At 43.1% G+C, this 25,433-nt stretch overlaps 1 protein-coding gene across 3 annotated transcripts in view; it reads left to right on the forward strand.

Moving 5' to 3' along the window:
- The window catches only part of TM4SF20 (transmembrane 4 L six family member 20), a 107,906-nt gene extending 83,814 nt beyond the window's left edge, over positions 1-24,092 (forward strand). For all 3 annotated transcript variants that reach the window (XM_069213498.1, XM_069213496.1, XM_069213497.1), the window contains exon 4: positions 21,898-24,092. In XM_069213498.1, coding sequence (XP_069069599.1) covers positions 21,898-22,213 — 316 coding nt within the window. In that variant the 3' untranslated portion in view covers positions 22,214-24,092. The remainder of the gene's footprint in view (positions 1-21,897) is intronic.
- The last annotated feature ends 1,341 nt before the right edge of the window (positions 24,093-25,433 follow it).

Genomic DNA, 25,433 nt, shown 5'->3' on the forward strand with positions numbered 1-25,433 from the left:
TGCTTCTAAATACAGCAGCCATCTTGAAAAAGTAAGACTATGATAAAGTATACAGAATTCTATTCCTGGATGACCGCCCACTAGCATTATTCATTTTCTACTTATTTTTCTTTGTAAACATATGCTTGACACCTTTGGACTGCAGCAATTTTCTTTTTTTTTTACATTTAAAATTTTAATTTGGAGAGCATGTGCATTTATAAAATAAAGGAAAAAGAATTTCATGCTTGTCACGGCCAATTCTTGTCATAGTTTGCAATTATTTACTTGCTGATCCTAAACCTAATAAACCTAACATCATTAAATAGATTTTGCAATTTACTCAGTACATTATCCTTTGCTGTACTTTCATAAATCATCTGTAGTCTGTTTCCTGTTTACACAGGTACATAATTTCACTTTATATCCCTAGGACGGACAAGATTTGTGTTAAAATAAGTGGTCTGACTCCTACAGGCATGAGATGCAGAGACTAGTGTGTGACCTGTTGGTAGCTCGCAGTGGCGGCTGACGCAAATCTCTGGTAGAGGGGTAGAGCGGTAGTGGGACGGGGGACAATAAAGGACAATAAAAAATAAGTAATAATAATTTTTAAAAAATGTTTTAATGCACCTGTCCCGATGCCACCAGCTGCCTCATGCTCCCCTTCTGATGGTGTCCCAGCAGTCCCTGGGACACCAGCAAAGGCTCCCCACGCAATCTTGTCATTGCTCTCTTCCTATACCTAGCATGAGAGCAGAGCCAGGATTGGTCTGAGAAACTTGGCCTGCTGCTCAGACACAGCATCGGAGGCTGTGCAATTTCTCCAACCTGGCTGTGCAACACGGCCAGTTTGGAGAAACCTAAGTGCGCATGTTAGTTTCGCCGGCCTAAGATGGCCAGCCAAACTGATCTGCGCACTCAGTGCACTCACTCCACTCCTCCTCCCCATCCCATGGCCCAGCTCCGCCCCTCCCTTTACACTCTGGCTCAGCTGAGCCAGCAGCTGAAAAATAAAACAAAATATAGTTTAATTTTTCAACTGCTGGCTCTTGGCCAGTGGGGCGGTGCTTCTTCACCATTGCGAAGGAGCCCCCCCACTCCCCATCCCAGTAGCTTGTTTAATAGGTTAATTCATCCTAAATTGGCTTGAACAGACAAACCATTCAGACTGAACTCTGGTTTATATAATAGGGCTGCTTCTGCTGTATGATCTGAGGACAGCGCACCATGTAAAAACAAGCATTGACAAAGCCGACAGGTCTGGAGTCATCTGCCAGACTTTTGGCAATTCTTGGTTTGTTTTGTCATTGCTTTTGCAAACGTTTTTTGTTTGGGAAGGTGCGGGGCATGATCAATCAAAAATAAAAAAAACATTGTCCAAAGGCAAAAAAAAAAATGTTGTCTCAAAAAAGCATACATTACCATAGTACTTCCTGGCATTGAAGGGAACTAGTTTGTGTGTTGATATGCTCCTTGTGAAACAGCAGCTTGCTTTAACTCATAGTTAAGTCAGCCCACTGCTGAAGTGGGGTGATGCATTGCCCCTTGATGCATCCTTAAGCGGTTTGGAGAGAAATGTGGATGACACAATCACAGGCAAATGGATAAAATGTGACTGAAAATCCCTATAAGTAACTATGTCATACACATGATTTTAATAAAATCATAGGGTCTTGGCTAACACAGAGATAAAAAGCCAATAATTATGCCTTTGGTTGCCAGCCTTTTGCCTTTGAGAAAGAAAGAAGGAACTAAAAGAGAAAAGAAAAGAATGCAAGAAAGAAGGAATGGAAGGAAAGAAAGAAGGAATGCAGGAAAGAAGAAAAGAGAGAAGGAACAAAGGAAATAAGGAAGGCACGAAAGAAGGAAAGACAAAAAGGAAGGCAAGAAAGAAGGAAAGAAAGAAGTTAAGAAATAAAAAACAGGATATAAAATCAGAAAGGAGGAATGAAAACCAATAGAAGGAAAGAAAAAATGAAATAAGAAAAATAGAGTGAAAGAGAGAGGATGAAAAAGAAAGGGAGAGAGAAAGAAAGAAAAAGAAGAAAAAAACATGAATAGCGAGAGAGAACAAAAGTAAGAAAGAAGGAAAGAAAGAATGTAATAGACAACAAAAGAATGAAGGGACAAAGGAAGAAAAAATAAACCAAGACAAAAGGAATGAAAGCAAGAAAAAATAATAAAAGCAAGAAGAATGAAAGCAACAAAGAAGAACTGAATGCAAGAAAGAAGGAAAAAGGAATGAAAGCAAGAAAGAAGAAAAGAAAAAGGGCAAGAGAAAAAGAAAGCAAAAATGATGGGAAGAAGGAATGTAAGAAAAAAGCAAGAAAGAAGAAAAGTAATGAAAAAATGAAAAGAATGGAAACCCAGAAAGAAGAAATAAAAGAAAAAAGGAAAGGAGGAAAGAAGAAATGAATGAAAAACAGCAAGATAGAAGGTAAGAAGGAGTGAAAGAGTGAAAGAGTGAAAGTAAACAGGGAAAGAAAGAAGGAACGAAACAATGAAAGAAAAATGAACGCGAGAAAGGAGTAAAGGAATGAAAGAATGTAAAAATAAAGGAAAGAACAAATGAAAGAAAAATGAAAGAAGAATGAAAGGAAAATAATGACAAAATGAAATAAAAAAGGAAAGCAAGAAAGAAGGAAATAGGGAATGAAGGAAAAAAGGAAAGAAAGAAGGAATGTGAGAAAAAAGGAAAAAGAAAGAAAGACAGAAAGAATGAAAAAGGAGAGAAAGAATGAAATAAAGGAAAGAAAGAAAATAAATTAAAGAAAAAGACAGAAGGAAAGAGGAATGAAAGAAAGAAAGCAAGAACAAAGGAAAGAAACAAAGGAATAAGGAAAGAAAGAAGAAAAGAAAGAATGAATGAATTTAAAAAAGTATTACAAGTGCTGCAAACTAAACACGATAAAGGCTGTTTTTCGTCCTGGGCAAAGCTTAATAAAGAAACATTGGTTCAATTGGGTCCAGAATAAGCGTATTTCAAAGAATTGTCTGCTTATGAATTCAAGTGTATGATACTGAAGCTTTTAATAACTTAATAGAGTACAGCTTCAAATGATTAAAATCTGTTATGCTGTGAAATTCCTTTTGGAGTGTCCTTTGTTTCTCTAAGAAAGTCAAAACGAATTTACAACAGTATTGGCAGTGCAGAGGATCTGATAAAGCGTAGAATATGGCCTGTCCTAGTAAAAAGGATCTTGCTGCACCAGACCCTAAAGAAAGGCAACATCAAAGTAATACATTGAAGACAAACAACATTGGCACAGAAGGGAAATAGCTTTTGTGCAGTTGTGCTCCTCCTGAAAGACCAAAATGCAGTCACACAAAGTAAAGTTATCCAGTGGCTGAAGTGGCCTGACACCCTGCCTCATGCTGTATGCTGTAGTGGGCGGAAGCAAAATGTGAATGACAAACCGACAGAATAATGGATAGAGAAAGCTGGCTGAAAGCCCCTTTAAATAAGAATATTGTTCATATATTTTGTTTTAAATCAGAAGGTCTTGACTAAAGCCAGACCTAAAAACTACCAAACAACTGCAGGGCTAAATGTTTGAACTTTTATGGTATGTTATGCAGATAAAATCAATGTCTCACGAAGATCGGAATCATGATCAGTTAAGCATTTGCAAAGTAACATGCTTATTGAACCATTATGTGAGTAACACAGGGATGTCTTTTGTGAAAAAGACATCGGGCCAGATTTTCAAGGCCCTAGCGCCTCTTAGTGCCACACCAGCGTCATTTTTTTTATGCTAATGTGGCGCTAAGGAGGCCATTCACCTTTAGCATATTTACAGCTTTGCACCAGTTTGCGACCCCTTGCCTCACTTTGGACCATATTTATACTTTTCTCGTGCCGCACGTGCGTCGTTTTTTTACGCGAAATCGGCGCAAACGTACAAAATACAATGGTATTTTGTAAGTTTGCGCCGATTTTGCGTCAAAAAACGACGCACGTGCGGCGCTAAAAAAGTATAAATATGGGTGTTTATGCTTGCACCAGGCATAATGTATGCAAGAGGGGCGTTCCGGCGGTGGGAGGCTGGTAAAAATGGCGCAGTGAAATTTACAACATTTCACTGCACCATTTTTAGCTTCATTTTTAACGTCTGCTCAGAGCAGGCATTAAAATGACGTGCTCATTACTTTCAATGGGCCTCCCTCTACTTTGCAGGATTAGCGCCATTATTTATGGCGCTAATCCTGCAAAGTACCACAATAGCGTCATAAATCATGACGCAATTGTCCTAACATGTGCCATGGTGTGCCATGGTGTTGTTAGGTGCTGGTAGGGGGCGCAAGAAAAGTGGTGCATCACAGCTGATGTGCCACTTTGTTATAAATCTGGCCCATCATCCTTTAACACTCGAAAAACCTTGGCATCAGTTCTTCATTTGTGGTGGTGTTTGACTGTTGTGGGCATCACTGTTTGTTTTTGGGTATTGGCAGTTATTTTTCATCATCAAACTTTGCCCTAAAGCAATACACCAAAAAGGCAGGAAAGGGAGAATGAAGGAGGAAGAGAAAATGTGAAACCATTGGCAAAGAGAAAAAGCATAGATAAAAAAGAACAGAGTAGAATGAGACCAGTGGTAGAAGAAAGAGGCATGATGTAGAATCAAAACAAGGTAGTCGTATTCAGCTAGCATGGCATTCAGTAGCATCAGCCACAAGATGTTAAGAAAAATATTGGTATGCTGTAATTATTATAACAAAATAATCCTTGTTGTTTAAAAATATCATGCTTGTGCGTTGACTCTAAAGTTACATACCAATATTTTATTTGTCTCTTTTAATATGGAATGAAGCAATGACAGTTTAAAAAAAATAAACAATATTGACATTGGTATTCTAAGAAGCATCAGAGTTTCATCTTATGAGGTTTAGGTACTAATATAGCACTGTAATATATCTTCTAATACAAGGTCCCCTCTATTCTTGGTTGCAGATTCACCGAATGACACTCCGCCAATCTTCATTAAATTAGATCAAATTAACACATGTTGTAAAAGCATAAATGCGCAATAGGCTCTCTCCAGCCCAGCAACACAGGGGCTCATTATGAACCCTGTGGTTCAGACCGCCATGCCAGCGGAAAAGACCGCCACCGTCATGGCGGTCTGAAACGCCATATAATAAACACAGGGAGGGCAGGCAGCCTGACGATGGCGGATAATGTTATCTGACAAGGCAGCGCTGCCATCCGGATAATATACCCTGTTTCCCACAGCCTTTCCCTGGTGGGTTCCCCGCCAGGGAAAATCTTGCGGAAGGGGTGCTTCGGGGCCCCCGTGCAGTGCCCTTTCACACAGGTCACCGCCCGATTTACAGGCAGTGATCTGCTCGACGGATGCTGCTGCACCTGCCGCACTGAGGCATTGACGTGCGCCGTGAGGAGCCATGAGGAGCCGTCGGCAATGTCCTGGCCCTGCATTCTGGGTCTCAAGGGGGCTGGCGGTCTATGGAAAGACCACCAGCATGAACACGGCGGTGTTTACCGCCGTGTTCATAATGACCCACACAGTTGCCAAGCTGGAGAGAGGAGGCACAGTCTCCCGGTCTGCCTGGGATCACCCTGGCTGGGAGCTTGTGTCTGCAGTGCAGGAGAGGAGTGATGAGGCGCCTGCGGCGGCAAAGAAGCAAGTAAGTAATTTCTAATAAAAAAATAAAAAAATTCACCCCCCTTTTTAGCCCCATACCCCCATATCCCACCCGCACCACCCCAACTAAGCCCCACGAGCCATTCCTGGCTAGGTGTCTGTCATCATAATTGTTTAGAGACCTCAGACTGTCATAGTTAAACAGTATGAATGGTAATTATTTATTGTACATCACAGTGGTATTATAAATACATTTGTCAATGTGTACCATGGGGTGTCTCTGTGGTTCTTGCATCTTCGCTACCTGCCTGTTTACTTTTGCACAACTGTAATACTTGTAGCATTGTTCTGAGTGGGTTTTCTTCCTCCATCTTTTCTATCATTAGTTGTGAAATATCAATACACTTTTGTTAATTCAGCCTCTCTTTCACCCCATCCACTTCGATGTGTATGAGTGTGCTTCAGTTTCACCCTTGCTTTTTACCCTGTTTTCCATCTCGTGATTCCCAGGCACCTATATATTTCCAGACCATGGCAAATCTTTTGTGTTTGGAAATACTACTAAGTCCAAAATATTGTGTGGAAAAAATATTGTGTCACGAATATCGAGGACAAGAATAGCGTGAACAGGTGAATTTACAGACAAAAAACATGGCCTTTGCTGTTCAAAATTAACCGTCTCACTATACAGATAATCACCTACCTCACACACCCCCTCCCCCTACTCTACCCCCTCCATCCTTGACCCTTCAATACTGCATTCCTTATATAGTTTCAACCGTTTCTTCCTTTCTACTGCCTTATACTTGTCACAACCCTAAACCTGTAACTAAGCAAAATTATTAAAAAACAGTTATCTTTGTGGCTCGCCCATCCTGGCTGTTGTCAACCCTTTGTTAAGCACCTGGACTGCCACCAACCAACCCTAAATTGCTGTAATCCTTGCCATGCCTCCATAACCCCCAAAAAAAGCCTCAGACTTTTTCTCCCCCCCCTCCTTGGACTCTCCTAAGCTATGTGCAACAAACCTTTTAGTGTATCCTTTACCTGACAAATATACAGCTCCATGCCCATGAAGAACAAGTGAACACCTTCTCACCTAAAAAATGATTTGTCCTCAACTCCAGTGTTTCAGTACTCCAATGTCCTTACTCTTACAAAAGGCCCTCATCTCTTTGTTGACTTTACGGCGTGCCTGCTCGATAGCACCAACCGATGAGCCCCCCACCAAACCCACTGAGGAATGAACGCTGTCCACACTACAGGACAACCATTCCGTCAACTTATACTCTCTTGCAGGTCCTTTTTCATGACTTTCATGACCGCTAAACCCTTCTGTACCGCTAGGTCATTTCCACCAAATGTATTACCAACATGTCCGGACACGTTCCCTGAACCGTGCTTCTATTTAAGCACGGGAGCAATTCGCTCTATCACATCCCCCTTTTTCCCTCCCATCGGACCCTGTAGATAGACTCAACCAATCCAAGGTTCAACCCGTAACTGCCGTCTGCTGACTGTCTCCTAGCCCACTTTATGAAGAAGTGGCCCACCAACCATATGGATATCCCCAGCAGATCCGGACATGGTACCATACCTGTGAAAACAAAGAACATCAGGAGTTTCCCCTGTCCTCCACACCCCCCACTCACCCTCAGCCTCACGCAACAAGTGTAACATTCTGACTTCTACCTACCCGCCCGCATTATCCTGTCTCTGGGCCACCATCTCCTGCCCCCCTCCATTGCCTTACCTATTTTAAAAGAGTACGTGCTGAATGCGGCAGCCTGCACCCCCAATCGGCGCAAACATTTGCTCAAAATGGCCAGTAACTGGAAAGCTGTAACTGACTTTATGTCACTGTGTTGGAAGATCAATCCCCCTGTTGATGGCTGTAACGCAGTCAATTGGCAGCCCAACCTCAGAGGGCATAAATCCACCCAGGGGTACGTAATCAAACATAATGCTGACACTTTCTTAACCTGACCTGTTTTGGACCCTGCCAACCTGAAACCTACTCCCCCCCTCACGGAATTGCACTTCATGCCAATGTACCCACACCCAGCAGCTCTGACACTCTAAATGCCCCAAAAAGCATCCATGAAATGAGTGTGCCAAACAACAGAATTTCATGGTTGCCATTGCAAATCTCTGGCAGTGACTGTATAAGCCACTCCCGCAGACTGAGTGTAATTGTCTCTTTCTTCTTTGACCCCGCCCCTGCTTCCCTGGCCCACCCTTCTAGTTTTCATATGAAGGCAATACCTGCTATCTTGCCCGATATCGTCACCCTCGACTGACCCTATTCCATCAATGCGAAGATGTACTGCACCATGTCTTGCTCCCTTTCCCATTTTACTTCTCTTCTGCTTTCCCCTTGCTGCAGGAATTCCCACCAGGCCTGTGTATATGCGTTCCTTCTAATTACTTTAGCACCAGTTGAAGCATCCTGTCTCGCTTATGTTCCATAAATCTGGGGGGAACTGCATCTTGTCTGGCTCTAAGTCCATGGCCAACCCACTGAACCTCTCCCACTGTGAACGAGAAAAAAGTATCTGCGTTTCATTGTACACACCTGGTACGTGCCTGCCTCGAAAAACAATGTCATGACGCAGACAACCTAAGATAAATACTCGCAGCAGTTGCAGCACACGCTGGTCCTTGGCTGACTGGCGATTGACCACTTGCACCACGGACATATTGTCCACCCTAAAAAACACTCTCCTGTGGGCTAGTTGGTGACACCAGACTGACACCACTACCACTAGGGAGAGGATTTCCAGGAAGACAACTCCTCCCACCGCTCTTCCAACTCTGCCGCCATTCTTCCGCACATTACTTTCCTTGCCAATATATGCCAAAACCTTTACTTCCCGCTGCGTCAGTGAATATCTGCACAATACCATTCCCCCTTCAGCTGGATCCCATATGTGGGTCGTATGTGATGGTTTGGCAGCCAGTAACCTGCGTGTGCAAAACCCATGTGTCTACAAAAGGTCCTGTCTGCTTGCACTACCTGGCACGCAATATTCAAGTAACCTAGAAGAACCTGTATCTGCCCATGTATCCCAAGCGGCAACCCCATGTAAACCCCTCCAACAACATTGTCGCTACGTCCGTCCTGTCATACCGCCCCAGCCAAAACCATAGCCGCTACAGCTTAATTGGAGTAGGACGCCTTCCCCCTAGATCCATACCCTCTCTATTACTGTTGAGCTGCAGCTGCCAGTTACCCTACTGCTGGCCCTCACTAGGCTGTGAGGTGCCCCCTTGTACTCTGGCACACCCTGCTCTATTTCCGGAGCCGGAGCAGTTAACCAGTGGATGTTTCCCCACACACTTGGAGCAGTCATGTCGAAACTAACAGTATTCCCTAGTGCACATCCCATTGTTCAAGTCTCAGCACACTCTGACCTGGCTGTTACTACTCCAACTAGCAGTTGCCTGACTCTTACCTGCTGACCCCACCCCACCCTGGGTGGGATGTCTCTGAAAGGGGCAGTACAATATAAGGAGGCCGCTAACCATGAAAATCGTTTTCTCAAATTTCGCCAGCCCCATGGTGTGTTGCCACAGGTCAGTCTATCTCCCCACTCTGAACTTCCGGGTCCAGCGCCTTCTGAGCCCTAAACTCCTCATTGTATTGGAACCATGAGTACCCCCCATAATCAATCTGCGCTTTTCTAATAATGCCCATATATTTGAAAAGCGCCAGTGCCCTGTCTGGGTATTTTTCGCACAATACACTTGCGAATATAAAAAATTTCGCTGTCCTATTCTCAATGTTGACAGGCACTTTTGGCCATTTTGCCAACTGGTATTCTTCTTCCTTTGACCCTTCCTTCAACCGAAGTTCCCTGTGTAGGAGCTTTAACATCTCCATGCATTCTTCTTTCCATATTTTCTCCTTGGTCGACAACATCAAGTGTGACCTCATCGGCTTTGCTGTTCCCATGTACAGTAGCTTTTTTATTTTTAGCTTCTAATTCACTTTTTTTTGCCATCTTCTTTGTCCGTGGTCTGCCCTTTCTGTCCCGTCTCCTCCTGCTGTGTCCCTTTACACTTTCTGCATCTCGCTCCCGCAGTCTCTGTGCCTGCATCCGATCCTGCCCCGTTGCTCTCTCTCTCCGTTTCAATCCCCTGTGTCATTGTAACCTCCATCCCAACCCTAATATTCATCACATAAATGCCTTTATGTAAGCCAGCCTCCCTGCTGGTGATAGGCTCCTTTGCCTCCACTGCCACTGAAACCATGTTTCCCTTGTGCTGCACGTCCAGCTTACCTGGCTCCAAGGTCATTGTCCGATCCAGAGCTTTCCACCTTGTCACTTGTTTCAGCTGCAGAGAATCCGAATGCTCAACAGGCCTCCCTGCCGTACCTGCTGCCTGTAATGACTGAGGAACAAATTGATGAGTCGACCCCCCACCACTGTCCCTCTGCTCCACCTTCCTCTCTGATCTCCCCCACTTCCATGCTTCCCTCATCAAAGTCCAGCACCATCTATACCCACTTGTCCTGTGCATACCTACCAGACGTACCCGGCCAGGCACTATCTCTCCCTGCTCCTTCCAGACTAACCAATACTCTGTCCTGGGATTGTGCACCACTTGTTGCTTCACTCCAGCACACTGTTGCTTCAGCACCAGGACATTGCCTTATCCTGGTCGTGATGCCAGCAGGTGTTCTAACCCAACGATCTCTCAACCCTGAGTGGGCTTCCATGGCTGCCCTTTGTTGCTCGTGCAACCCCTATCTCCTGTTGATCCGGCTAGCCATCCTAGGCCCTGCCTTCTCTTCTGCTTGGTGTAGCCGACCCGTACTAGGCTCCCCTGAGTCTTCCATCATCTGCGCTGCTCCGTCACGAAAAAGAAAAAAGAGTTCTGGTGTGCAGGTACCACCCCTCCCAAGTCCTTCTACTTCCCCTATGTCTATGCATGATGCCTCTTTGCTGCTCCCCTCCTGCCTATCCTCCCCGTCCCCCCCACTCCCCACTCTTGTAGCAGCACGGGGTCCTATCATCCCCTTTGTGCTACCGCCTTCCATACACACTCCCCAGTGGCTTCACCCTCATGGCAAAGACCTCCTGCTCCCCTGAACCCACCCCCCATCCTCACTCTGCTCTAAATAAGCCAAAAGCTGAGTAGAGGGGCCTGCCTTCACCTTCGTGCTTGTGAGCCCTCCTACATGTGCTGGACTTGCCAGCTCTCTGCTGCTCCTCTGCCACCTGGGTGCCCACCCACACCACTGTCCCACCTGTCCTTGTGACTATCCGGGTGGCAACTGTGCCTTCAAGCTCTTGCCGGGCCTTTTCCTCACCATGCCTCTGCTCTCCCCACCCCCTTTTAGGGTTTTGTTTGCATGCACTCGTGCAAAATCTTTTGTTATTAAAAAAAATGAAAAGGGGCTTGGAACCTGCCCCTTACTTACTTATACTTACCATTGGCTTACTCCAATGTCGCTGTGATTTATGCGCTTCGGATAGGCCTGGAAGTCGTCTTCACGTCACTACCTGTTGTCGTGTTTGTCTTCTTCACCAAGCTTGCCGTCAAGTTGCCTGTGGACCTAGTACTTCTGGTCACTTCCTATTGGACACTGGCTAGTGTCCTTCCTGCTGACTGTGAAGCTGAAGGTACTTCCTTTTTCTTCCTACATGCCATCTTCTTTGTTCACTGACATCTTCTTGCTTTACTGCTGTCTCCCCTGTCTTCTTTCTTCATAACTGTCTTTTTCTTTCTTCTTGCATGCCGTATTATTGGTTCACTGACATCTTATTTCTTCACTGCCATCTTCTCTGTCTTCTTTCTTCGTTGCTGTCTTCTTTTTAATCCCTGCATGCCACCTTCTTACTTCTCTGAAGTCTTCTTTCTTCGATGTCTTGTATCTTCATTGCTGCCCGTCTTCTTTTTTTCTTTCTGCATGCCATCTTCTGTCTTCAGTGTTTTCTTTCTTTGTTACCGCATGCTGTCTTCTGTATTCTTTCTTCACTGTCCTCTTTCTTGTTTACCTGCATGCCTACTTCTGACTTCACTGCCGTCTGTTTTCACTCCCGTCATCTTTGCTCCATCTTCTGTCTTCGCTCCCATCTTCTTTGCTCCGTCTTCTGTTTTCGTTCCCAACGTCTTTGCTTCCATCTTTTTTTCTGCCCTGCATGTCGTCTTCTGGCCAGTAGGTGTCACTGTTGTCTTTTTTTCTATCTAACTGGCTTACACATATTAGAAAGATTTTATAATAATGTTTCTTTTACAAAATATAAAACAAACATTGTTATAACATTTTTCAAATATTTTTAAGTCAGTTAGATAAAAAAAAGACAAAGGCGAAACATATTGGCTTTGCCAATGCTTGCTGTACTTATCCCACCCTGGCCCTGCTTCAATTGTTAGTAGGCCGTGCCTCTTCCCCGCCCTCTCCTGGCTGCCGCCTGTGCATTGACCCGCACCCCACCCCGGCATTCTCCAGCCTTGCCCCGGTCTTACTCTGTCACCCGTGGGCCAGGCTAGACCTGCCACAGGGCTTGGCTACAACCGCTCGCCTCCCGGCCCTACCGCTGCAGGCCACCTGGAGTGTGTTATGTATTGCACCCGTGGCCTGCGTCGGCCATGCTCCCACCCTCTGCCCCGCTTTTCGCATTCTACCTGCGAGGGCCGCCCTGCATAGACGCGGGCAGCCTCGCACACTTATTGGTGCCTCTGTCGCCATTCGTACCGCCCTTGCCACCCCGTCAGACGCCCACCGCACAAGGCTCACCTTCACCAACACCTCATTTTGCTATAGGTCGGGGCAGTCGGCCTCCTGGAGCAACCTCACCCCTATCGCCACCTTCTCCTCCATGTTGAGGAATGTCCCTGTTCTTTTTTCCAAACTTTTACCAGGTTGTAGACACATGCCTACTAGAACCCTCAACTTTCAGTGTAAGGCTCTGTGAATGTATTCCTTATGTACTGATTATGTTTGGAACGAAACGGGAAAGAACTGAAAGAACTTCCTAATGTCACCGCGGACTGTCCCATTACCCCAATCCTCCCAGGGAGGAGATTCTTCATACTTGTCTGACCCGGGATGAAGTCCTAGGAAGCACACCTGAGGTTTGACGATTACCACTATTACTGTTACTCCCTCTATAGTGTCTGATATTATTTTCCAGTACTCAATGGTGAACGAACAAGCACTTATATTGTAAAATTTTCATTTGAATCCCTACATATGGGGACAAAGTTGTTGCATTTGAGAACATTCTGTGTATTTTCAGGGTGGTCAGGTAAGTCCTATGCAAATTAATTGAATTGTAGGAGTTTAAATCTAGCCTTTTTATAAATTTTTCATGTGTATCTAAGTATGAGTGCACAGTCTTCTCTGTTTGATTCTCTGGCTATGTTGCCAAACCACATAATCCTTCCCTTGCCCAGCTCCAACTTCGTCATACTACTCAGTGTCTAACATTATACGATCTGCTTTTTGTTGCACTATTCCCAATGGCAGTAGTGCCTGCAGCACTGTGTGTGTGGGTGCTTCAGAGTTATCTTCTCACCAAATAAAGCAAATTATTCCAAAATTCTTTATGTACAGGGCAAATTACTTGGTGGTATGTTGACCTCTTGTGTAACATCCTGAAATGATTTCTGTACACTTGTTTCATAGAGGTCTTATAATGACCTTACTCCGGATTCTGCCCAGATTTCTGATCTGCGCTTCCAATCCTCTCCTCCCACCTGAGCTAGGTTCTGGATCAAAATATTTAGGACATAGGCTGTCTTTATTGGGGTTCTTTTCAAGCACCTATCCCAGCAATATCTAGCAACGTTTAGCAGTGTGGGTTGTTTACCTTTTAATTGATCCTGTCACAAGAAGAATTTGTATTACTCAAATCTTTGAGCTTTTCTGGAGCTCCCAGTTTGGCCTGGGGGACAAAACATCCGAGACCCATTTACATGCCTAATGCAGTTCCACTGATGTGTAGTGGAGTTCTTCATCAGGTGTCCAGAAGCTACATTCCACAATAGGAAGCCAGAGTTTCCTTCAAGACAATCTGCACCTACCCAAGTTGAAGTAGTGTGTAGGTGGAGTGATGTTTAGTTATTTAACTATATAACTGGGCCTTGCTGCTGGTACGTTGGTATAATAATATGATAATCCTAATAGAGCAACTATTTTGGCCAATGCTATTGTGGATATAATTGACAATGGATGGGTTCTCTCAAAGGCGATACTAATTCTTAGTGGCTTCAGGATTTTGCCAATACTGTCGTCTGTCATATCTATATCTACATCTCAATATACCTTGACACCCAAGTAGTGAACTGTATGCATACCCATCTAACTGCATAATGCCTAAAGGTCTGTGATTCCTTTATATGCGAAGGTCGAATTAGAAGTAAACATAACCTACACCATTTCGAACTTAGTCTTGTCACATTGCCAAATATTTCACAGACCCGTATTAGGAAGGTCAATCCCATGTCAGGATCATTTAAGTATACTATTACATGGTCTGCATACAATGCAATAGCATGTGCTATCCTTGGTATAGTAATGTCTCTCTTGTTGCCTCCCATCACATAATGTTGGTGAATGGCTCCCTAAAGAGCGAACAAATCAGAAGGGACAGTGGATAGCTCTGGGGCCAGTCCATCCCTGTATTGAAGTAACCTGAAATATTTCGACCAGTGTATGTAGTATTGAAATCCATGTTACCAAATGTTCTCTTATGACCAGCCTTTGTAACATTGAAAAGACAGATTGTCAGCTGTGTTGAAGGCCTTTTCTAAGTCTACTACAAGTATTACTGAACTTAGAGCCATCTTGGTAGTCATTTTCAATAAGCTGAATATTTACCATATGTTGGGGAAAGTATTGCACCCAAACATGAACCCGCTTTGGTCCAGATGAAAAAATTGAAGCAAAAACCATAGGATACAATTTGTTTCTATCACACCCTTTATCACTTACATTTTACTGCTTGAAAGGTGAGATACTGTTCCTGCACTGCAATCTGATACTTCGGGAGATGCAACCCCTTAATATTCTTGCCTGTGAAGTGATCAGCTCGACATGCTCTTTAAAACGTCTTTGTCTCTGTAGTCCTCCTATGAAGTTTGGCCCCCCCACACCACAGGGTGACCACCATGTCAGGACATGGTGTGCCTGTTCTATGCCATGAAAGCTTTAGAGGACTTTTGGTGCAACCTGCTCTCCAAGCCATTGCTTCAGGAATGCCACAATATTTGCTTCCTCAGCCCTTTCAAGCTGTTCCACAATACAGATGCTATTTACCTACAAGCAGCCTTCCATGTTTTCTGTTCATTGTTTTAGGAAGCACACCCCACTGTAAGGCCTTTCAGTACCAGTTGCAAAGTGTTCGTGGTCAGGTTTATTCACACAACAGTCTTTTCTTCTTTTTGACTGGTTCAGTGAGTTTACATAGGTCATCCCTCAAATCTTCGAAATCAGTTACCCCATAGTCTACTTTACTTTCCAATGACTCATTGATTGCAGCTATGGCCTACATTATTCTATTCAACTTGTCCGGTGGAGGGATGTGGCTCAGTTCCATCTCTGAGGGTGTCACTGTTGGAAATGTCCCTCTCTACAGGGTACCCTCAAACTTTTTACATCCCTCCTCCTACTTTTTACTGAGTGTTTTGCTCTTGTTGGCTTAGGACTCCAACCAGTGCTATTGTGCTTATGCTCACTCCCTTAAACATGTTTTGTTTGGCATATGCCTGAGTGGCATATTTAATTTAAATGTAAGTCCATTGTAGAGTGATATAACATATACCAAGGGTCTGTAAATTAAATTGTACCAGTGGGCCTGCAGCACGTATTGTGCCACCCGCAGAAGTCCCACTCTTCAGTTCACTACTGGACCTTTGGAAGAACTCTGAGAGAACTGCCTGCTGCTGTGCACTCTACTAGATTGCTGTTGTACCTGGAAGGGCTGCCTTGCTGCCTGGAGCCTGTCTTGAACCCTCAGAGGCCAGCCCTGCTTATGAGCCCTGCATCTAAAACTGCACCCAGGACTTCCAGAGGTGACTACAGGGGCTTGTTTGTTGGCTTGCTGTTCAGAGTCACAGGGACATAACAGGCTCCCACCATCTTGAACCTACACATGGTCCCAGCCTGAGTGAGTTCTGACCCCCCCCCCCAAGAGGTCTCCAACAACTTCTGGACCCGCGGTTGTGCTTCTAAATATACCAGGATGGCCAATTTCCAAAACTGAGGACTTAGACAAAATTTGGCCAAAAAGTGCTCTAAGAAACCATTGGAGACGGGAACCAACCTGCTCGATTATCTGTCCGAGGTGCATCACTGGTCAGATTGACTTTGCAGCTTCTCCCACTACATTCTTCTACGCAGCAGAAAATCAACTTTATCGGTTCTTCTGGAAAGGGGTGTCCGACCTACTAGAACTGTCTTCGGCTACAGGTTTCTGCTTCGTTCCGCTGGATGTTTTTGACTTCCATTTAGACTAATAAGTCTAAAAGTACAAATCTTCTCTTCAAGGCTATCTGGCAACGACATTCCCTACTTGGATATGTTTGCAGCCTTGCCCTGCTGAACTTCTACCCTCTCAGAGACATTTTCTTCAAAAACGTTTTAAGTGCGAAGGTAAGTGCTGACAGGGCTTAATCCACTTTGTGTATCCAAACTGAGCTTCAACGCGGTCACCCTTAACTTTTGACTTTACCCCGTTCTAGCATGACCAGACGTCCGCGGGTGGCGCGTTTTGTTTTTTAGTTATATTTTGAACCTAAACCTTATTTAAAAGTTCATAACTCCGGTTATACTGATTGGATTTTTGTCATTTTTATGTCAAATAATTTAAATCATTTATGTAAATTTACTCTATTTTTCTAAATGGTTTGGGATTTTTCTTGTGTTGTGTATTCACTTTATTACTGTTTGAGTGCTGTATAAATACTTTACACATTGCCCCTAAGTTTAGTCTGACTTCTTTTTTGTGCCAAGTTACCCATGGTTAAGCACAGGTTAATTTAGTACTTTTTGTGGTTCACCCTTAAAGAGATTGTGGCTGTTGCTTGGCCAGGGCTCACACCTCAGTCAGCCAACAACCCAATTTCTCAAAGTCCCATTCTTATTTAGACGGTTTCAGGAGTTATGATTAGGGCATTTTCCTTTATCGGCTTTAGGACTGCATCAGCCTGGGTTTAGAACAGAAGGTCCAAGCATGGAGTTAGGAGGCTACATGTAAGCATAAAAGAACAGCGAATTACTGATTGTCTTACTGTAGGGCATATGCCAAGAAGATGATTCTCCTATGGGTATTTTAGGGTGTTAGCAGTTAGTGGCCAGTATAATTTCTGGCTCCATAGCAATGCCCTTGTGGGCACAGCATTGCTGCTTTTTTGATCTACCTCTTCTTCCTACGAGATCTCACTCCTTCCATTGTGTATTGTGCGGTTGAATAGTGACTTTTCGAGTGGGAATATATTGAAGGGCTTTCACCTGGCTTAGTCAAAGGGTACTTATTGCACCTTTCACTATGTAGTGTTAGGACAGCAGGTCCCATAAAGGCTTATCAACTTCTCCATACCATAGTTGGGAACCTGAGGAGACAGCACACTGTCTATTGTTGTCTCCTTACATCAGCTTCTCACCCCCCTTTGGAGTGGGGAGGGATACAGCAACCACTGAGTTGGTTGTGAGCAGCCTTTTTCCTGGAGGAGTCCCATGCACCACCATAGGATTCAGCATCCCTGACCCGCAGTTCTAGAAAATGTATCTCCTCAAAATGAGCTGCACATCCTCCTTATGTTGACAAAGCAATGCGAGACCCATGGATTTTAGCTTATCCCGTGGTCCGGTGTCCAGTGTTTCCATGGTCAGCAGGTGTTTCATCAGTCAGAACGCCCACAAGGTGCTTCTCCACTGTTCATTCCTATAATTTTAAATACATCGCTGACAGCTCAGGGGAGGTAGACACTCATAGCCCCGCTTGACTTCAATTTTGTTTAGCATGCTTCATCTGATCATTTCGAAAGGTGTCAAGAATCTGTTGTGTCTATTGTGCTGTACTTTGCCCCATTGATCTGGAGTTGTCCTTGAGTCCATAGGTATTGAATGCACAGAGGCAAATTCATAAAAAAATGCTGCTGGATATTTTTTATTTAAGTCAAAGCAGCCTGCAGAGCTATCTCATGCTACGGGCTGACTACCTTACATGGAACAATTACACATGGAGCTGTAGTAAAATGACAGTGATTCTATTTCTATTCTTTTTCAATCCAAACTCATAGGGCTTTCAACTTTCAGTGAACAATGTGATGATAAAAAAAGGAAGAAAGAAGGGCCATTACACTGTTTTATGGAAACAGGTCCCTGCTGAGCAGACTCATCAGTGTAGGGGTTAAAGCAACCAGTTTTGGAACCTCAGGAACCATGTTCCTAATCCTGACAGTGGACTTTATTTAGAGTTTAGAGGACAGGTTACTTCATCACCACATGAAGGATATCCTGTCCGTCTTACTCCATATGCCTTAGAATTCAATACACCTGTAATACAGCAGACATCATATTCGTCATATTTGTGATGGAGAAACTATGCAGGAAAACTCTAAATTAGGCCCTTAATCACTTGAATAAAAATACTGTGATGTTGGGCAAATCACACAAACTTCCTGTGCCTAATGGTTGGCACTCTTTGCCGTATCATCATTTGTACTACACAACCATTCTACGTAGCCATGCTTCAAATATACTTACAACTGTATTGCATATGTAAATTTAGGATTGTTTTAGAGTATATCTGTAAATATTGGTTATTTCAATAATAAGGACACCCTCCAACAGTCCACCTGTACCTAATTACAATTTAAGTTAAACATAATCTTAGTTGTTCCCCATCACTAGGTCTTTACCAATCTGTAAAAAGCCTCTAAATAACTAAGTGTAAGTAGAGACCTTTCCCAAGAGATTCCTAGCTGCCCTGCCTCAGTAGGACTTTTCAATAAGATTAGCATATCTTGGTGCAGTCAAGTGGTTTGTCAGCCAGAAAAAAAGTGATAACGGAAAGATGCATGAAAGGCACTGACCCGGGGCAAAAAGTATGCAATAATCTGTGAAGGTTCGGCATCATACCACCAATGCTATAATGTCTTCAAGGTGCCAAGTCTACAGTGTTATGTCTGGTAAGGGGTGGCCTCTAGAGCCACATTGTCAGTTCTGAAGATCTAATGTGGAATAATGTGTCATAGGTCAGGAATAATCCCTCTTATCTCCCCTATTCTCCCCCATGCAGTTGGAAAGCCATCAGTTCTGCATTTACACCACAATCTTGGGGTTCACATGGCTTAGTTGCAGGCATCTGAGGGGAAATGGGAGAACACTTCCAGTGCTCTCCCAAAGGCAATCTGACTGGGGTTCCTTTAGCACCCTGATCCCCACTGAACCCTTCTTTGTCCTTCTCCCAGAGATCCCAAGCAGCATTATTCCATGTCTCTTACCTGGGTCTGCATGTGTGATACTTCCGCCTGATTCCCAGCGCACTCCCCTTCCTACCCCTACTTTTAACCCTTAACATTTTACCTTGGCTCCCTACTCAAAGACATCCTTTTGTCTCCCCTCTAGCCCTCTGCTGTCCCCATCCCACTCAAAGTTCCCCTAAACTCTCCACGTATCCCTGGCGATCACTTGCCCACTCCCTCTATTCTGTCTGCATCCCCCAACTGCTAACTCTAGCCCTCTATTGAAATGCCCTGTCCGTGGTGCTCTCCCTCCTTCTGCCATTCATTTGCTCATTCGTGAACCATCATAAATCTACACACACTTGTTTTTCAGCCTGGAGCTTCCCTGACCAGCCCAGACACTCCTAGTTTATCATTAAACTCAATCCGAGCACAGACAACGTCCTGTTGCTGGTACAAATGCAGATAGGGATGGGCACTGTATAGTGCCAAGGCCTTGTCTTTTCTGATCTTTCTACATCTGGAAAACTATGTAGCCTATTAACTGGTTTTCAGATATGCTGAAAACAAGGTTGACAGATCTCTTCACCCTAGCAGGGGGGAAAAGTAAGTAATATAACAATCAATATTTAATATACGGTATGACCAACTTGGCCACACAATAAAGACCCAAATCGGAAGTAAAGTTAAAGGGTTTTATTACAAATCAATACTCAGGTTAATGTAAATAACTCTCAAAAACAGGCTGTAGACATACAGCAACAACATTGGGTGTCTGACCCTCTGGAAAAAGAACAATCTAATTAACATTAAGCATACTAAACACTCAATAACTGCTATACAAAACAACAATAACAACACTTGATGCTCAGTAAATAAGCTTTGTCCAACCCGTCTAAACATTAGTGCAAACTGGAATCATCTAAATAGCTAGCTAAGGCAATGAGAATCCCTCAAAGACAGCGAGTCACTAATTGACATGCTGGGCTACAAACCATGGGGACAACAAGAAAAAAGGAAATAAAGGACAACAAGAAATTTAAAATATAACATCTGGGGCAAAATAAAGCTAACAATGGTTGGCAAAAGGTAGGTAAAAGGGGAAGGTATCAGCATCTCAGAAGCTCGGTCAAGAGTGTTCACAAGGGTCAAAGAAAATCTACATTCTGTCAGCAAGCATCTTGGAAAGTGTGGGGCAAGGCCAAAGAGGTCTATACCTCTCAAAATCCAAGGGATCTCTCTAGCTGCAACATACTGAAAATGATAAATTAAAACCCAAAATGAATGATGGTTTGTCCATTTTTAACACCTTATAGATCTGAAGATTTCATTGTCTGAACACTTCACATAATATGACAGGCAGGTCTAACATAGCTAGAAGTCCACACAACCATCCTGGGAAGGTGTCCATCCTTTGTGTCCTATATGACTTTGCAACATACCGAAAGAACTGATTCTCTGGTTATCCATGTACCATCTTCAAGGTCAATTTCTCAGGCTAGCTATAAATAAAGCACATCTATTTTCAAAGTAACATTTCATGGGAACGACATCTGAAAAGAAATGACATGCTAATAGAAAAGGAAATAGCTTTCCTAGGGCCTAAAGGGTCTTAACATGACTAAACTAAAGCACAATTAAAATGGTGCGCTTTATTCAGATTAATCGGAACATATAAACCTCTCAACTATAAAACTGTCAGTAATATATCCAGTTCAAACTTCAGGTTACAATAAAGTACGAAGTGAAATAACTTGTTAGTACATGTCAGTAAATATGGTGGGGAACTATATTTTCCAACATTAGCCTATGACAGTGCAACCAGTGCCACCAGTGCCATCAGATGACATATATTAAACACATCACATCATCATCACAAAGTTTCTTTCAAATCAGTGCACAATCCATAAAAACACAAAATCAGTTGGTAAACATGATAATTTGTGAAACGGATATCTAAAAAGAAAAACATGTGCTTATTAATAAAGAAAATGAGTAATGGGCTCGTATTTATAGATGCATCAAAATAATAATCCCCTCATTACAAGTGGCGGAAGGATGGCAGGGTTAATACAAGAGTGAACGGACTGATGGATGGAAGGATAAAGCATTTGCATGGGTGGGTGAAAGAAAGTGGCTGGATTGATAAAAGTCTTGATGAATGGGTGGTTGGCCATCTGAAAAGGTAAAAGGATGGATTGGTTGATTGTTAAAATAAGGGTAAATTGTTGGATGGATGTAGTGTTAGTAGAAGGATGAATGAAACACTGCACTGAAAGGGTTGATGGGTGGAACGGTAAAAGGATGGATGGATGGCAGCATGAAAAGATGGATGTATAAAAGGCTTAAGGGAGGGAGAGAGAGATGGGCAGCTGGTGGGATGAAGGGACCTCATCTAGAGTGGGTACAGCTTACTCGTTTTTTTTCACCCAAAGGCGTTTGAGGTATGGCCCAAAGTGGGGGTATTATAATTTTACAGCTACTCCCTTGGTCAGGCAGCCTTGTAGACATCAATCACACCTGCAGCTGCAGTGCCACCGGGGCTCCGGGTTCTCAGTGGCCCTCTGCACACAATTATGGATGTGTTTTGTTACTTAAACGGGGCCAGGGTTCGTATTACCTTACTTCCATTGGGGCACAAGGGACCGTTACTAGGCCACTGCTTTAAAGACCTCAAAATATGTTCCTCAACAGTATTCCTGGATGCTAGAAGGCAGTTAGAAACTGTATTGATTCAAAGATGGGAATGCCTTGTAGGTATACATATTCTGGGGCACCTCCAATAGGTGGAAACAAGCATGCTCAGTAATTATTTATTTTGAAAGAAATGCCAATAGTGTTTTTATGTGATAGCCACTTAACTGAGCTAACATTGTTATTTCATTCTCAGTTCCTTTTACATGCTAAACTTCGACCTGGACTGGTTTACGAATGGAACTTGTTTATCCGCATTGGAACCACCAGTTAGTAACGGGACGAGACTTGCAAACATACAGGACCGAATACCCGCCCTCGACATTCCTTCCTTCGACATACCCCGCATCGAGATCAATGAAGAGCTACAGAAGATCCTCCACCTCACGGTATTCGTTGGTCTTTCGGTGGTTGGCATCGTTGAGATCTTGGTTAGCGTCAGCCAGGTGCTTGCTGGACTTATGGGGTTTCTCTGCGGAACCTCCAAGAAAAAACGAAACCGTGCAGTGTAGATCAGAGAGAAAACACACTTTAAAACTGTGAGATTGCACCTGGAGCAGGCATTTGCTATGGATGTATAATAAAGACATAATGTTTGCCTTTGGCAATTGTGATAGCGTAAAATGAAAAATAAAGTGCATATATGTTGATTTGATTATCTTACCATTCAGGAAAAAGTACTGTAAAATGAAGATAGCGTTTGTAACTACTACCTGTAAATTACGATCTACAAATGGCATCATGTGGTTCTCGTAACACGTGGTTCAGATGTCCACAGAACGGCCTTCAAGGTCCATGTTGTGTATTTTGTATCATTATGTTGAAATATTTTAGGCACCCAGTTGATTGAAAATGTATAATTCATGAGAATAACATAATTTACTTGAAAAGTGGAGTTTTAAACCACAGATGTTATTTGATAATATCTAAACATATAATATTGTGGATTCAATTATTGTTTTGAATGTAGGTACTTAAACAAAAAGTGTATTTTTGCTCACTTGTTTTCTTCAAGCTTATTGCCTCTTTTCTCACACCACCTCTCTGGTAACCTATATGCCTGTGCATATTCTCTTGTTTTCCATGTACACCCCCCCTCCCCCCCCCCCCCCCTCAGGATACCCTGAACGTCCCAACATTTCCATGTTTTCCAAGGTCCTTCAACACAATACTAGGGCCGGGTACGATCAGCAGTCACTTTAGTATGTTTTCCTTTAAAAACGGGGTTAAATGCATGAAAGCGACTTCCAAAAGATGTTGTGGAGACTGGGAAAATATGAATACAACTCAAGAGTAATCCTAGAGACAAAGGTGGAGACTAAATAGAATCTACTATGTCTCTTCCAGAAGGTAAATTGAGGTCCGATAAGGTTTTGGATGTCTGAAATGCCATTAATTATTAAGGGCCAGATAACCCTGGTGTTTACCTTTACCTGGGGTTGAGATATTTACTGGGTGTGGTAATTACCTCCTTGTTCCTAGTCCTAGTGCCTTGAACTGAGGCATAAGATGTGAATAATTATTGAGCCAAAATCCGCGTTTTGCCTCTTTTCTTGGAACTGTAACCAAACATATTTCAGCAGGTTTTGCCTGACAAAATATATTGGAAATTTCCAAAGACTGAATCATCGTCACATAATTCGATCCTTTTGTAACCCCCTGTGTTTGCAGTTGCCATAAATTACGAACCTAACGTATAATATAACCAACCCTATGTGTCAATCTGCCGTTTAGTAACAAGCATTGCCATCTTCCAAGGGAACACACCTGCCTATCCTGGAATAACATGCACAGAGTTATACTTTTTCCTATGAAACAATCTCAAGGTAAGCACTGTTGTTTCCATTGCAGCCGTTTTGTTGGTACCCAGCACATAAAATAACTGGTCTTAAAGCTGGCATGAAGGTATCTGAAAATTGCCTGTTGTACAAAAAGTATTGAGGAACAAACCAAGAACATCTTGGCAAGCAACCACCCATCATATGTAGTGAGCTGACCAGGTCCCACTGTAGCTTCATGTGAATGTAATGGGATGGATCTTATTGCACAAGAGTTTAATCAAGGCCAGTGTTCTGAACATAATTGTGGAGACAGGAAAGAGAAAGTTTACAGTATTGCTTGCATGTCAACCTTTCCGCACCTTAAGCAATACTTGTACTAAGTTGATCCTTATGTTGCAGTAGGCTATGTTACATTAAATGACAGTGAAGGCTATAGGGCACCTGTGCTGCCCTACCTTCACATCGAAGTACTGAGGGTCATTTTTAGAAGTGAGGGTATGAGAGTTTGACAGTTTACTTATTTTTTGTTATATGATTTTGGGGTGCTGAATTCATGTGCAGGGAATTTATCTTCCTTAAACAAATAAAGTTAAAGGTATGGTCAACACAACATTCTGTTATTCATTCAATGTCCATAAGAAAAGTGCTATCACAATGACAGCAATGCTCTCAGAGCATTATTCAGCATACCTGACAAACTCATATTTGGAAGGCTCAATCTTAATGCAATCGCTACCAATGAAGCGTCCACAGTGTGTGTAAATAAACATTGTAAATGCAGAAAGGCATGGATTTAAAATGGTAAATGCAGGGGGCGTGTGGTCTGCCAAGGCATGGAGTAAGTCAGTCAGTCAGTCACACAAGCTTTATTCGGTCTAAATAACCATCAAAGCAATAACTTACAACAGTGAAATCATGATCTATACATAATAAATATATAGCAACAAGACTAAAAAGTAGATAATAAAAGTAAGGTAAAAATACTATAAAATGAGGGATCTGCAAGTATACAAAAAGAAAAAAATTGAAATAAAACCTCACATATGCATCCCGTCCTATAAGTGAGGGGCAAGTGTCAAAGTTCCTTTTGTTAACTGCTTTAAACTTCCTCATCAGTAATTTATAAGAAATTCAATGAGTAAAACAATTTAAGTTAAATAAGATAAAATCAGGTATCAATTAATATCAAATCGCTATAATCCTTTAAAAAAAAAATATGTACGTGTGTGCCAAGCGGACGCAAGGAACTTGCTGACCGCACAAGTTAGGAGAGAGGAACAATCTCTCAACATCAACCTAAGAGCATCTCTGCACGTTCTCAACCCCATGTTCCTACAAACGGGACGAAGCCATTTCCGCCGAGCAATACCATAGGCAGGACAAATAAACATAAAGTGCACTACAGTTTCCACAGAACCATTACAGCAAGGGCATTTATCGGATAGCAGGGTGGGGCTCCATGAACTAGAAAAGGACTTCAGAGGGAGGCATCCATACCTAAAACGAACATACAAACTTTTGCTTAATTGATCGGTGATTAAGTCCAGGAAGGTTTCGAAGTGGGGAAACCACTTATAATCAAGAAAAAGAGACGTCAACCTGCCATGTGAAACACAAAACAGATGTTTTTCCCTGACATGGGACCAGTAAACAGATTTCAGGTGGTCCTTGTGAGCCCTCCTTAAGTTATTGGGCTGGCTCCAAAAATGACTAAGTCCCAAGATATGGAACTACAGTATTCTGAAATGTGCTTGAACCAAGGGATAGAAAGTACGTTTGATCTATCCAGTAAGTCTTGCAAAGATTCCTTATAGGTGACTAATTCAGGGGTAGACCAGATATGAACCCAAAAAATGAAAGGCCTTAAAGCTATGACATCGGAAATGTGAGGGAACCCTAGGTCCAGAAACACTGGGACCAGGGGCGTACTACGAGGGCATGCCACGAGTGA

This window comes from Pleurodeles waltl, chromosome 11 (genome assembly GCF_031143425.1).
Source record: "Pleurodeles waltl isolate 20211129_DDA chromosome 11, aPleWal1.hap1.20221129, whole genome shotgun sequence".
NCBI lineage: Eukaryota > Metazoa > Chordata > Amphibia > Caudata > Salamandridae > Pleurodeles > Pleurodeles waltl.